Raw genomic sequence first — 15851 nt, 5'->3', positions numbered from 1 at the left:
TTCAGGGCCTTGGCAGAAGGTCACTCCACCCATCTACAGGTTCTTTTTAATTGCAGATTGTCTCTTGACACAGGTGCAGGTCATCTCTACACGGCAATCTACCGTTTTCCAAAGGTAGCTTTTTTTTTGGGGGGGGGGGGGGGGGGGACAGATTTGCAGACAAATCCGTCAGCAATCTGTTACCAGTCAATAACAGATTGATTTCAGACAGTTTATCAATTGAATGTGTCGTTTTTGTTTTTATTTATCAGGCAGCAGCGCATGTATGACAGGATCCCATCTTAAAGGACAACTGTAGTGAGAAGAATATGGAGGCTGCCTAATTTATTTGCTTTTAAACAGTACCAGTTGCCTGGCAGCGCTGCTGATCTTTGGCTGCAGTAGTGTCTGAATAACACCAGAAACAAGCATGCACCTAATCTTATCATATCTGACATTAATGTCAGAAACGCCTGATCTGCCGCATGCTTGTTTAGGGGCTATGGCTAAAAGTATTAAAAGGCAGAGGGTCAGTAGGACAGCCAGGAAACTTGTATTGCTTAAAAGGAAATAAATATGGCAGCCTCCACATACCTCTCGCTACAGTTAAGCATAGGAAAAAAAACAATTAACCCTTCCCACACTCGCATGCAAATGTTCTTAGTTCACAGAATGCATTATTTTGCTTAGTCACCTACACTGCGCAGAAGTAGGTATTTCTGCGCAGTATAGGTGACTAAGCATAAGAATGCATTCTGTGAACTAAGACCCTGGCTTTTAACTTAGCTGTAGGGATAACAGTTGTGCCTGGATGAGTGAATCTGTGAATGCATTTGCTTGAGCATTTTCATGTGAGTGTGGGAAGAGTTAATTGTTTTTTGCTATTTTTAATAACTTATTTAATGTCCTAACTAGAGGCGATGTGCCTGGATATATGTGTTTTTTTTTGTTTTTTTTTTACTTTAGCCACTTGAGGACTACAATGCTAAACCCCCCTAAAGACCAGGCCAGTTTTTGCTTAAAGGGATACTGTAGTGGGGTCGGGGGAAAATGAGTTGAACTTACCCGGGGCTTCTAACGGTCCCCCGCAGACTTCCTGTGCCCGCGCAGCCACTCCCCAATGCTCTGGCCCCGCCTCCGGTTCACTTCTGGAATTTCAAACTTTAAAGTCTGAAAACCACTGCGCCTGCTTTGCTATTTCCTCGCTCCCGCTGATGTCACCAGGAGCGTACCGCTCAGACACAGACCATGCTGGACCTGCGCAGTAGGCTCCTGGTGACATCAGCGGGAGCGAGGACACGGCAACGCAGGCGCAGTGGTTTTCAGACTTTTAAGTCTGAAATTCCAGACGTGAACCGGAGGCAGGGCCGAAGCATCGGTGAGTGGCTGCGCGGGCACAGGATGTCTGCGGGGGACCATTAGAAGCCCCGGGTAAGGTCAACTAATGTTCCCCCGACCCCTACAGTATTCCTTTAATAGGCCACAGCAGCTTTAAAGGGGAACTGAAGTAAGAGGTATACAGAGGCTTCCATATTTATTTCCTTTTAATCAATGCCAGTTGCCTGGCAGCCCTGCTGGTCTATTTCTCTGCAGTAGTATCTGAATAACACCAGAAACAAGCATGCAGCTAGTCTTGTCAGATCTGACTTTAAAGTCTGAAACACCTGATCTGCTGGATGCTTGTTCAGGGGCTATGGCTAATAGTATTAGAGGCAGAGGATCAGCAGGGCTGCCAGGCAACTGGTATTGCTTAAAATGAAATAAACATTGCAGCCTCCATATACCTCTCTCTTCAGTTCCCCTTTAAGGCCAAGCTGCAGGGCCGCACAACTCCGCACACAAGTGGTCTCTGTTGGTGGGGTCTGATCGCCCCCCAGATGTTTATTTTTTTTATATATAAATATTTATTTGTGTTTTTTAAAATATTTTTTTAGCTATTTATTTATTTAGTATCCCCACCCTTTCCCCACCAGCCAATCCCTGTGATCAGCTGTCATAGGCATCAGCCTATGACCGCTGATCACTCCTGACACAATGGAGGGGACACGGCTGTCCCCAGTAGAGCGCTGCTGCTGATCGCAGCTCTGTACATGGTAATTAGATGGCTGTTTCGCCATCTAACAGTCTCCCGAGCGGTGATCGCCGTTCGGAGACTGAAGGCTCCGTTCCGCCCACCAAGCAGGAGATGCGCGTGCAGCCTGCACGCGATCTCCTGCAGTAGCCGGCCCCAGGACCTGCCGCCAATTGGCGTTAGGCGATCCTGGGGCTGAAGCCGCGGCCATGCCCATTGGCGTGGGGCGGTCGTTAGGTAGTTAAGCATAGCATCTGTTTACAATTGACACTTAAAACAGAGCTGAGTAGGAGCGGAACGCACAATTGTGATGTCACAGCTTTTTCCCGGAGCCCGCATACGCTGAGGATGCTGAGGGTGGAATCAGTGTGAGCCTATTTCCTCCTTCCGTTCTGGATCAATTCACCTGTCTTCTATGTTTTTGGTCGCCATTTGGGTCCTCCGTGCACACTGCGCTGGTATCCGTCTCTGCAGAGCTGTAGGGAACCATTGCTCACCACCTACATTATGTGGACCCCCTTTCATATAGCATACATGGTTTCTACTGTCATGCAAGGAAGGTGACAAATGTAGGATAGTATTTACTCTTCCTCTTTTAGGTGTCACATGGTCATCTCTGATGGACCTGCCCACCAGCTAAATTCAGAGAGAAGAAGTGCGCTGTAGTGTGGTTTGCCAAGCACATTTGGGCAATGAAACGCGTGTCTTGTCTACCACTTTGCTCCTATAAGCTAATCGATGAACAACCTGATAGCTGGTAGAATTTTCTATTGTCAGTTTGGCCTTTTTTGGGGGGGGGGGGGATTTTAATGACATAGAGGAGACAGCAGATAACATTCACAGAGCAGGGTCATCCACCAGGCATCCTAGGCAGGTGCTTGGGGCCTAGTGGGTGTTAAGTAGCAACTTCTGCCGCCTTCTTCGACCTCTCTGCACTTCAGCTTACCAAAAGGAACACAAATTTACTGCCTTGCCTAGGGCCCCATTACATTTTAATCCATATCTGAGCATTCGGCTCAGGAAAAATCTGACTGTGTGGGTATACCAGGCACCTTACGCTTGGCAGAATGATTGGCTACTACTGTATTTCTCCTCCCGCCATTTGCTGTAGGGTTCCCCTAAATTGTGAGGTTTCTTCTAGCATTATTCAACTAAGAGAAAGCAAGCAGGCTGCCTAGAAATATGGTGAAGTTCTGTATAACACGTGAAGATGAACTGGTATAAATAAGCTGGCGGCCTGAGAAATGTGCATAGTGTGGAGAATTTCTTCAGTAAATATCCTCGTATATCCGGGTACATAACACATTGCCTGAAGGGATATTTGTTTTCCTTTGTAAAGCAAAGCATGTGTGAGTTTTCTTGTATTTATGCTGTGGAGAGGCTGCCTGCTGTGTACACTCAGGGCAGTACACCATGTTCACAGAAGTACTGCAGATATTCGACTTTGTCTGCTGAAACCGCTTCTGCTTGATAAACAGAAATCTTAAAGAACAACTTAAGGGAGAGGGATATGGAGGCTGCCATACTTATTTCCTTTTAAACAATACAAGTTGCTTGGCTGTCCTGCTGATCCTCTGCCTTTTAGCCACAGACCCTGAAAAAGCATGCAGCAGATCAGGGCCCATATGCAATTCACTTTTTCAGTTTTCTCCTAGGAGATCATTTTTCATCTCTGATTCATAAGAACTTTTTATCACAGTGCAATGGAAAAAGTACCGAAAAGTTGGGGAAAAAGTACTATCAGAATTATTTTAAGTATTTTTTTTGCTTGCTGGTGGTTTAAAAGGCATTTTATTGACAAGTTTAAAAAGATCGCCTAGGAGAAAACTCAGGTGAAAAAGTGAATTGCATATGGGTTTGACATTATGGTCAGATCTGACAAAATTTGCTGCATGCTTGTTTCTCATGTTATTCAGACACCACTGCAGCCAAATAGACCAGCAGGGCTGCCAGGTAGCTGGTATTGATTGAAAGAAAATAAATATGGCAGTCTCCATATTCTTAAATTCTTCACACCTAAGCTGGTTCAGATGGACGTTTGTGCAGCGTTTACCGCCAGCGTTCGGGGCTTGGCGTTAAACGCTCCCATTCAAGTGAATGGGAGCGTTTGTACCAAGCTTTCATACGCGTTTACACGAACGCGGCGTTCGGGTCCCGATTTTCACTGGCGTTCAAGGAGCCCCTGGAAGCTACATGTTGCTTCCAGGGGCGGTTAACCGCGACGGGTAATGTTCCCCTAGGGGAAGAAAAATCGCGACCGCATCCGAACACAACGCGAACGCTGCTGAAAGGCCGAACGCATTGCCACCGCGACGCCAATGAACGCGACGCCTCCAAACGTCCGTCTGAACCAGCCCTATAGTTGTCCTTTTTTTTTTTTTTTTTTTTTTTGCTACACCTCATGGGTTGAAGTACACCCTCAACAGCTTCATGTCACCTCCCACAATGCCTTTCTCTATCCGTATCCCACCAAATACCAGGAATGATTGTTTCAGGCAACAGTTATCCTAGGTGTGTATGTGACTTTAGCTACTGACCTGCTCTGTGAAGATGGCATGCTGCTGTGGGAGAGGCTATCCTGGCTGCTTTCTGTTGCTAAGAAATCTGAGGACCTGTTTCCGTGAATCTGCATGCAGATTCGCATAACCAATACAAGTGGATGGGCCTGTTTCCACTTATCAGACATCCTGTGCGGTTTTGTGTGCAGGAAAAATCTTCACAGCAGAGCCATCAGAATTCCAACACCGCAAGGCAGTGTGCGATTCGCATACAATGTATTTAATAGGAAATTCGCATGCTTTTTTGCTATGCGAATTTTCCATGCGAATTCGTGTACGTTTTCACATAAGATCAATGTAAAAGCACACTGTCACTCACATGGTTAAATTCGCATACTTACTTACATGCAAAAACATACGCAAATTTGCGGTAAAATTCGCATCCGCATGCGAATCCGTTTCCACGACGAATTCGCATCACACAAGTGGAACCGGGCCCTGAATCATGGGTTAGGCTGGACAGAATTGCAAATGCCATTTAAAGCAAACATGAAGCAAAAATAAACTTATGAGATAATGAATTGTACGTGTAGTACGAAAAAGGAATAGAATATTAGTAGCAAAGACAAGAGCCTCATATTGTTTTCCAGTATACGAAGAGTTAAAAAATGTTAGTTCTCTATGCAAAAGAGCTTATCTGAGCTCTTTGACCCACTGAGACGAATACAGTCCTGTTTTCTGACGCACTTAAACAGCCAAGAAACAGTGAGAGACAGCTTGAGATAAGGTTTTACTGCAGGAAAGTTCAAATGGTCATTATTTCTGCTTTGTTTTATAGCTTAAAAGACAGTTGTGTGGTTTATAAACTGAAAATATAACAGAATAATGCAATATTATAAAAAATAGCAATATAACTGCTACTGATGATCTATTTGTTATCCGTACTACACATACTTTTCATTATACCATGAGTTTTTTTCGCTTCAGGTTCATTTTAATCGTCTGCCTGAAACTGACCTATGCTGCAAACCCTGCTTTTTTTCTATTTTGTGATTGCAACCTTATAGTAACAAATTATAATCTGAAATATGATGTATTAAATCAATCCATCATGCTCCATTTGTATAGTTCAGGGACAATTCCTAATTCCAAAGAAATTGTAATGTTATCCCGGCCTTTTCAGTTACAGAGTAAAGCCCTTTATAAATGAGCTGTGAATGTATTGAATTCATTCAGTTAATGAGCAGGCAGGCTCAGCTGCTGGGCACCGAGTCAGCCTCTGTTTTCAGTGTAAAATGAGCTTTTAGTGGGGCCGTGATGATTGCAGGATGATTCTGTGCTGCTTGTAGCTGCAGTCAGTGAGTAATGTGCTGCACATTTGTTTTCTGAGCCTGTGTGGCTCTCTCGCTGTCCTCTCTTCACCTGCCGCTGTGCTCGGGGGACACACTGAGAATGTCATATCTGGCCTTTCCAGCTGTTAGAATAAATGGATTGGACACACAGTGGGACCACCGATCTGCAAATATACGCTTTACTATTTCCAGGGAAAACAGCTGTGCAGGAGTCTCGCTGCACTAAATTATTGTTGCTGCTTTATCTCCTCACTACGGCTGCCACTCATTTTATATCAGAGTGCGCAGTGTGTTAATTCTGTACAAGGGGAGGGCCAAAGGGGGAATACTGTGTTTTGCCATCTACTTTGAACTCCAGTTCCAGTGTTTTGTTTTTTCTCTCTCTTCCATACTATATTCCTTTAAAGTTGTATGAAACTCAGCATTTCCTCTTTGTTCACAAAAGAATATTTACAGCATATAACCTACTACCACAAAAAAATATGTAGCAGAACAGCATTCAAACAGTTAAACACAGCACTTTGTTCTTCAGTGGGAAGCTCCTTGCTTCAGTGGAAAGCTTCTGGCTGCATCCAAAGAGGGGTTTTTTTTGTTTTGTTTTTTTCTGATATCTTGGGGACTTGTCTCCGCCTCTAGTATCAACTCTAAGAGAATTATTGGAAAATTTGGCATTTTTTCTCTTTCTGGAAATGGGCCCGTGTGCATGTGGTGTGTTCGGATGGTGTGTCTGGCGGACAGTGTGATTAAGTTATTGTACAATAGCGCTGTTTTTTAAATGATGATGTGTCTAGGCACACCTTTTTATACTTTGGTAAATCACTAAGAAAGAAATAAAAACCCATACCTATTCACGTCAATTCTGTCACAGTGTAATTGTTTGACTACAATTGTGGCGTTTGGGTTATATATACCTAGTGAAAGATAGAGTGATGGGTGATTGATTGGCAACAATTTTCCCTTCCCTTTTCCCATTGGTACTGCATCTGAAGAGGTGATAACATTTTATTTTGTTTGCATTCCTTTGTCAGCTACATTTAGTAAACACTAGCAAAATGCTGAAACTAAGCTTTCTCTACTTTTAGTATGTGTACAGCTGAGAAGTGATCACTGGATAGATTTTAATATATATAAATACAGCAGCTATGAAATAAAATGCAATTGCAGTTTTCAGAGCAGATAAACTGTACTTTTGAGAATTTGTAAACAGCAAATATAATAACTGTCTGGGTTATTAAAAGTAGAAACCACATTTTTATTGACTGTTATGTCAGTGTTCTGCCACTTTCAACTCCTTTTTATAAGTTGTTAATTTTTTTTCTTTGCAGAGACCCAATTCAATCATGATTGCCTTGGTGATGCTTCTAAACGTTGGGTTAGCTATTCTTTTCGTCCATTTTCTTACCTGATTGCTGCTGGTACAGGTAAGATTTGATATATTCTGCAGTAATAAAGTTTAAAAAAAATTACGCAAATTGTGTTTTAGATACAAACTCCGTGACATTGTTGCACTTGATGTCCTGTGTTGCATGGACTCGCCTGTGGTCTAGGTCAGTAAAAACTACATAGAGAGGTCACACAATACACGTAAATGGCAACATGAACGACTTTCTCTTTGTGCATCATGGAATATTTTTGGACTCGAGCCTTATAAAGCATTAGGTGCAGTAATTCGAATGTGGCCAATGCAAAAAGTGGCAATCGGAAGCTATCAGCTGTCAAGTTTGCATACAAATTTTGTGGAGCTTTGAGCTAGACCAATCAGATGCACTTCCTGCCAAATCCAAATTTCGAGCTTCCGTAAAGTTTAGATATATGGACAGTTTTTATTTTAAAAACAAAAAACACACTCCCTAGGACTTACATTAAAACAACAGCAAAATTGCCCCGATCATGTTTTTTGAAAAATGTGGATCGTGGCTATTTTTCTGCAATTTTAATGCAATAGGAGCGTTTTTTTTTTTTTGTTTTTTTTTTTTTCAATGAAAACTGATTCAGGGCTGGTGCTAGATATTTCAAAGGTTCTTGCTAATGCAATGTTATGGGGATTTTTACAAAATCACATCGCTCCAGTGTGAACACACACATAGGATAACATTAGCAAGAGCTTTTAAAATCACAAAGTGCTTAGAAAAGCTTTTGTAGTGTGCACCAGCCCTGAAAAGTGCTCTGTGGTGTGTCTCTGCCCTTAAAGCGCTTATTTGAGTATGTGAATGTCCTGTAACTGTCCAGTAATTGTGAACGTTGGCCCTGACAACCCTTCACAGTACTACTCTATGTCCGTGGGTTGCTAAGAGCAATGCTAATAGGAATGTTTACAATATGTACACAGTAAACCTGTACCCATTGATTTTCCTCTCTTTTTCTTATCCTTGCAGTAACGATTGGACAACCGGAAATGTTGGTGCCAAATTCCTGTCCTTTGTGTCATAAGCCGTTTTTTATGGCACATGTCATCGTAATACAGATACAGGAATGAGAAGGCTTGGATTTCAGCTTGGGAAGAGAGATAGCTGACACTTAAAAACATAAAAAATAATGCTACACGTATGAGCCTGTGGGCCTCTTCTGATCTTCGGCTTACCTCTTTTGGGCTCCACAGAAAGCAGAGGTCAGATGCGATGTTTGAAGGCACAAATCTGCTGAAACAGCCTAGTGGGTGAAGATGGCCGCTGTGCCTGTCCCAGCAGAGTGTGATTGAACTGGAAATGTACAGAGCAGCACTTTTTGTTGACGGAAGCCAACAGCTGCCTTGCTATTTTGCCGACCTGACGTTTATAGCGTGGAGATAGGAGAGCCGGTGCCAGCGGAATGTGCACAGAGGATTCAGTTGCTGTGGATGCAGTTCCAAAGTTTGCTTCTATCTCCGAAGAAATAGTTAGCGGCATCACTCACCAGTCTTATTCCATTACCTGCTGCTTTTAACATCTCCTGCAGCGTTTTGGAAGATAGTGTTTCATTTGCTTGTGCTCGGAGGCTAATTTCTCTGTTGGTGTAGACCTTTATGGAGAGCCATAACGGTCTACCACTCTGTCAAGGGAACACAGGGAAAACTTCACACTGAGTTACACAACTAGAATCAAATAGTTGCCAACTTTTTAAATAACTTTTGTCACTTATTCTGAAGTTTAAATAGCTGAACCAGCTCTGTGCATACTGAAGGAACCCATTTTGTTAACTGAGCTACTATGGCTAGACTAGAGCCTATCATTTGTTAAGTATTAAAGAAGAACTCCACTAAACACTGCTTGCACGCTTGTTGGCCATATAACCTAACCCCCTTGTAAAGAATAACAGCCTATGCTAATCCACAGCACTTTAAGGCATCTAACAGTCAGATACATGAGGAAGAGTTTAACAAACCATATTGTATGGACAACCCTCCCCTTCATCATGTCGTTGCTAACAGTCTGTCTAATATGATGTAAAAAAAAATTACAATACAAATATTCGGGAAATATTTAGGCTTTCATACCAACATCTAAAAAAGTATATTTTCTCAAAGCTGTTCCTTTCTCCAGAGGTGGCAACTAGCCGTGAAACTGCTGTATAGGTCTGCAGCCCAGGGGCACAGCTATGATTCGTAACTCCAAAATGTTTAACTTGGGTAACAAGAGACTTCTCCTATAAATTATGGTTCTAGAAGAACTCTAGACAGAAAAGGAAAAGTGAATCAAATCATATGATGCTACAAAGTAATATTACCTGTAGTATGCCTTTGTGCATCCTCCTGAGGCTTTGGAGATTTATGCCAAACCTGGATGATCCTCGTAGGTTGGGAAACGTTGCATAGAGGTGTCTAACCAGTCAAGCAGCTGAGCATTGACTATGGACATGTGCTTCCGTGGCAGTAACAGTAATGTGCAGTGACTCTGCTACAGCACAGCTGTACTAAGTGTTGTCACTGCTGAATGTCCTGATAGACCAGTGCCCTGCAGCTGAGAAGGTTCTGATGTTAAGTGTTTCTATTAACTCTCTAAAACTATCACTAGGTAGCCTCACCCAAGGACTGCAGATCGTCTTTAGTCTTGGTGGCATACTAGTCCCCTTACTGTGGTGCTTGTTACTAACGTAGAACTGCAGGTTTCATCAGAGAGATCACCTTTGAGGTGGAGGTTTCAGAACTAAAGAGACCCTGCAGTGAGAGAGAAAAATCCAGAAGTTCTCTTATTATTTTTCTTCAAACCATGCCATTTGCCTGGCTGTCCTGCTGGTTCTCTGCCTGTAATGCATCAAGCTGTAAACTCAGAACCAGTATGCAGATCAGGTGTTCAGCCCAAACAATGGCTACACTGATGTGTGATTCAGACACTACTTGAGCCAGAAAGATCAATAATTGTTTAAAGGAAAATAAATATGGCGACCTCCATATCCCACTCACTACAGGACCACTTAAAAAAAGAGTTGCTCTAATTTAAAATATCTTACAAAGCTCATTAACCCCAAAGCAACCAAGCAATATCAAATAATTTTCTAACAGTAAGCATAGCAAACATGAAATCTGGTTCCTGTGGGCCACTGGCACCAAGTGTGTTCAGGTGTTATTACTACTGAATAAAGGACTAGTTCAAGATGGCGTCCATTTACAAAATGGATCCCTCCAGTCTGAGGCATGCATATTTACAGTTTATGGCCAAGGCTTAATTTTGGCTGTTTTATCTTTTTGTTTTAGGCAGATACTTTTACACAATGTATTTTTGCTTGTGCTAGTTACTGTAGTTACTTTTTATGTATGTATTGATATGTACATAAGGTTGTGCCAAAACTCACAAACCACTGTCTGTACTGCTGATATATTTCAGGAAAATATATGGAAAAAAAGGTTACACCTATTCTTGCGGTAGCCCGTCGGAAGCAGTTCTTAGGCAGTGATCTTCTTTGTTCATCCCTGCAGTGTAATGTAATATATATAAATATATTGGGAGTTATTTTGGTTTGCATACACCTACATGTCGAATGCATGATTTATGGAGAAACTGATGTAAAAAGGGATAATTCGTTGGCTTAATTATGCACTGTAGCCCATTAGAATGTGTTGCAGCCCTTTTATTTCTGATGCCTCACTAAATAATAATCCCTGATATGTGCTCGGTATTAGTCCGAGGTGCAGCAAAAAGACGACTTAGTAGGGATGGTCAACGGGATGCAAATAATTTTGAGTTGATGCAGTATTATGCAAATGTATGCAGCTTGAAAATGAACCAATGAAATCCTGTTGGGGTAAAATTCGACTAATCAATTTTCAAGATGCATACATTTGCATAATCTTGCATCAACTCAAAATTATTTGCATCTCATTGACCATCCCTACTTAGGAGTCAAAGGCATTCATACACTGTCGTTCTCAGGAAAACCCAAAGAACATATTTTTTAAATTAAATATTGCTACTTTTTCAGAATATATAAGAGATTAAAGAAAAATTATTAATTATTTTTGCTACTTGACAAAATAGGCACAAACGTTATATCTTGGCACGTTTTGCACAATTAAAAGGACGTGGCCATAAATTTGTTAGGAGACTACTTGAAAATGTATCTTGAATTGACCTTCAATATTTACTGTCTTTAGCCCCTCCTAGCCGGGTGGTTGTACCCTAGAGAGATCCTGCACTGGTTTGTAAATTGTAGTGGCACAAGAAATATGTGGAAGAGAAAAAGGTTTGCTATTATGTCACGTGGGGTTTATGCAGATTTATGCAGCTCGTAAATGGACCAATGGAATGACTCCAAGGTGGGATTTGATTTTGGTCCATTTTCAAGATGCATAAATTTGCATTAAAATTGCATAGTTCTGCATCAACTAGTGATTCTTTGCAGCTCATGGACCATCCCTAGTGATGAGTATGATGAGATTTGCCAAAATGGCAAATGTTGGCTTCACGGGATTTGAATTTTTGCAGGGAGCTGATGAGATGCATATGGCAGCAGCTTAATTAGTGAATAAGGAGTGGTCTAAGTTGAGAGCAGATGGAAGATTATGCAAAGGTATGCAGCTTGAAAATGGGCCAATCATATCCCTCCATGGTGCAATGTGAATGGTCTATTTTCATGCTGCACAAATTTGTGTACAAAATCTGCACAATTCTGCAGAATGCGTCTCATTGGCCATTGCTACACATCATGCATCAAACCAGTTTTACCAAGAGAAACAAACTCTCTCACTCAAATCCTTATGTAAAAAAAAAAAATTACTATATTTTCCGCCGTATAAGACGCACCTAGGTTTAGAGGGCTCTTCCACCAGGCAAGACTTCTAAGGCCCCATTCACACTTAAAAGCGAGCGGGAGTGATTTTTCTGCAATTTAATGTGGAAAAATCACTGGACACTGCAGCGATTTTTCCACGATCGCGTTTAGCGCTTCTATAGCACTGAAACGCGATCGCCGGGAAATTGCCTGAAAATGGTGCAGGCTACACGTTTGCGTTAATCGCCGGTGATTAACGCAAATCGCCCAAGTGAGAAAAGGCCCATAGGGTATCATTGCACTAGCGCTTTAAAAAGTGCTAGCACTTGAGCGTTTTGCCAAAACCGCCGGCAAAACGCTCTAGTGTGAATGGGCCCTAACAGTAGTATTTTGCTGCATAAAGCTGCTGACCTTTCAGCTACTGTAGTGAATTGGCATCCGTGAATGTTTTGGAGGTAAACATTTTAAAAGGGGCAAGAAATATAAACCCATTGGCCTCAAATCTGGTAGCTATGTGTGGTAAGTATTTTTTTTGTCAGTGAAATCCCGCATTGGGTATTTTCCCTTTGTATTAGAAATTCTGAAACATTTCTCCTCATTTTTTGAAAATGCAGAAAATTTATATATATTTAATATTAATAGGCATTCCTTATTAAAATAAAATCCAGTAAATATTTGGAGTTGTATTTCTGCTATTATTTTCTATTACACAGCTTGAATAGGAATGCCACTAAAACAGGAATAGGAACTCCACTACAAACTGTAAAATGCACACGAATTGACTTTACCGCCAGGTACAGGCAGGTCTTCAACTGATTGGTATTATTCGAATAATGTGCTAACATGCCCCCCATTTTTCATGAGGATTCCAATTTTCGGTAAAATATTGTAAAATACGGCACATTTCACCGCATGTGGTAAATTCTGACGAAAACCTACCAGAATAGCAAACTGCTTTTACTGCATGTGGAAAAACGGGGACGGTAAGCGCACTGTATAGCTGTGACAAAGTATGTGGAATATGGACATAGCCATATGTTAAAGTCATGTATTATGGACATAGCCCCGTGTATCATTTTGCCCAGTTGTCACAAAAGGTGTATAACCCTCACATTTTTGTAAATTTTTGATTATGGGCTTGATTCACAAAACAGTGCTAACTGTTAGCACGGCTGCAAAAATTTGCGTCTGTGCGTTCTTTATCAGAATACATGAAATTATGGTTTCCAATTGTATGCTTGGAGTTGAGCTTTAGGCTACGTTCACAGTGGGCATTGCGTTCCGTGTAACCCAACGGAAAATCGATGCCTCTTGTTATCCGCACATTGCATCACTTATAGTCAATGAAAAGCATGTTTCACCGTCGCTGTTAACGCGTTTGTTTTGCGGTAACGCACTGTATGCGGTGTGTTGGGGTATCGGACTCTAATCAACTTCACCACAAAGTCCAAACGGTGAACACCACATTGCTGCGATGTTCCGTGTTACAATTCAGCCACTCGCCACACTGCAAAGCCCCACGGTAATCGTAGCCTAAACCTTTGTCAATTTTTGGTTTATTATTGAAAACTCTTGCCACATGGAGGAACATGGAGCATATTGTGTACATAGGGGGTCACAGGATCTGTAATTTCCTTTAAATTGTTAGGCTTGCCCTGTATTGATTCCTTAATTAATTCTTAAATCCCTTTGACCTATGCTTGTCTAATGTGCAATTTTTACACAGTGCATATTTTTATATTGGCATGTCAGTTTACTACCTTATATTGAGTTTTTTTATTTTGTTTTAATTTATTTTTTTTATATGGTGGAAAAAAAAATAGAACTTTATGGCGCTATTCTTAAAAAGGGCATGGACATAGAGGGATATAAGTTCCAAGGCTCCAAGAGGCTTTTTTTCAGCATTTGAAGTTTTGGGCTTATCTGTAAGAGTTTGAAGTACTCTGCATGGCTTAATGCAAATGCTTAGTAATATCGGTATTCGCTATCCTTTGAAGTGTAATATTATTACGCGTGATGTGAATTAATTTTAAGTAAGGACGATGGGAGCAGTGGTATTTATGAATTTTTGTTTTAATTATCCCTTGGTTTGATCGGACTGTAATAAAACATTGATTAAAGTGTATATTTATTGAAAGGTATTTTGCGATATAGATTTAGCTAGAGAAATAAAACACTAAATTATTGAAATACTTATATATGTGTATATATATATTTGACAATATATTTGCCTCCTGTATAGCCCAAATGCCTCTTTTGATGGGAAGTCAATACATTTCTTACTGAAATAACTGTTTCTTAAAACTGTTTCCCATATTTTTTTTTTGACATGAGTAATAGACCTCTTATAACAATGTTTATAAATAAATTATGTCGTTTAAATTTATATGTATGATTTATAGGCTTTTATAACAAAACAAACACAAAGCTGAAACAGAAAATGTTGGTATTTTTTTAAAGATGTGCACAGCTGTATTTTACATAAAAAGGCTATTTATAATTGGTTATACTGTACACTATTTTTTTTTCTTTTTTTGGACAGCAAGCAGTCTGCCAATGTATGTGGAATGTTTGTCTATTTAAGTTTCTTGCTGTGGAAGAAAGTCTTTCCTTGAAGGGTCCCTTATTTATCTTTCTGAAACTGAATTGTTGAGTTACAGTTTTCACTATGATGAGATTACAGTTTACCCGATTCAATAAATACGGTCTTCATCTACCTTGCCTAAATTGTATTTATTCAGCTAAGCTTTCTTGCCTTTCAGGTGGCCACACCGGACAAAATAAATATTTAATTTTACAGCAGTTCGATAAACATGATCATTGTACAGAAAAATTGAGAGAGAAATATAGGGGAAAAATTATCAACATAAATTGATCAGGAGTGGCTGATTTTTCTGATCAATTTTCATGAAAATTGAATGGTGCAAGAAAAACAAGAACGTGGAAGGCACTGTAAATGCAAAAAAGGGTATCTTTAATCAACGGTGCACAGACATCGGGTATGCAGTGGGGGTGACAAAGGCCTGACAGCCGTTTCGCTTAAAAATAAGCTTCCTCAAAGGCCACCAAAGTGTGCTCTGAGGAAGCTTATTTTTAAGCGAAACGGCTGTTAGACCTTTGTCACCCCCACTGCATACCCGATGCCTGTGCACCGTTGATTAAAGGTACCCTTTTTTGCATTTACAGTGCCTCCACGTTCTTTTGTTTTTCTTGCAAGATGCTCAATATGAGGTGCACGTAATTGCTGGGTCAGAATCCGGTGCAGGGCCAGTCCGCCTCCTGTTCGGGTCTAGTGCCAGCCACTCTCCCTTCCAATTTTTGAAAATTGAATGGTGCAGGATAGATTGTCAATTTCTTGATTATATGGGCCCCTATGCATATAATACACTGTGGGCCATATGCAATTCACTTTTTCACCTGAGTTTTCTCCTAGGTGATATTTTCACAACTTGTAAATAAAATGTATTTTAAACAATCAGCAAGAAAACAAATACTCAAAATTATTTCGACAGTATTTATCACCTACTTTTTGGTACTTTTTCCATTGCAAAGTGCTAAAAATGTATTTTAAATCGAAGATGAAAAATTTTCTCCTAGGAGAAAACTCAGGAGAAAAAGTGAATTGCATATGCCCTGTTTCTCCTGAGTTTTTTCTCCCAGGTGATATTTTCACACCTTGTTAAAAATGTCTTTTAAAACACCAGCAAGCAAAAAATACTCAAAATAATTTTCATATTACTTTTTCACCAACTTTTTGGTATTTTTCAG

The 15851-nt window shown here is 40.7% G+C and overlaps 1 protein-coding gene across 1 annotated transcript in view; it reads left to right on the top strand.

Annotated features, from left to right (window-relative positions):
* Window positions 1–14819, top strand: part of JPH1 (junctophilin 1) — a 173746-nt gene extending 158927 nt beyond the window's left edge. Inside the window, exons 5-6 of the mRNA XM_068237515.1 lie at window positions 7226–7321; window positions 8276–14819. Of these exons, the coding sequence (XP_068093616.1) occupies window positions 7226–7306 (81 nt within the window). The 3' untranslated portion in view covers window positions 7307–7321; window positions 8276–14819. The remainder of the gene's footprint in view (window positions 1–7225; window positions 7322–8275) is intronic.
* Window positions 14820–15851: the final 1032 nt, after the last annotated feature.

The sequence above is a fragment of the Hyperolius riggenbachi genome, chromosome 5, assembly GCF_040937935.1.
Source record: "Hyperolius riggenbachi isolate aHypRig1 chromosome 5, aHypRig1.pri, whole genome shotgun sequence".
In the NCBI taxonomy this organism is placed as follows: domain Eukaryota; kingdom Metazoa; phylum Chordata; class Amphibia; order Anura; family Hyperoliidae; genus Hyperolius; species Hyperolius riggenbachi.
This window is presented reverse-complemented; position numbering and strand designations above follow the sequence as displayed.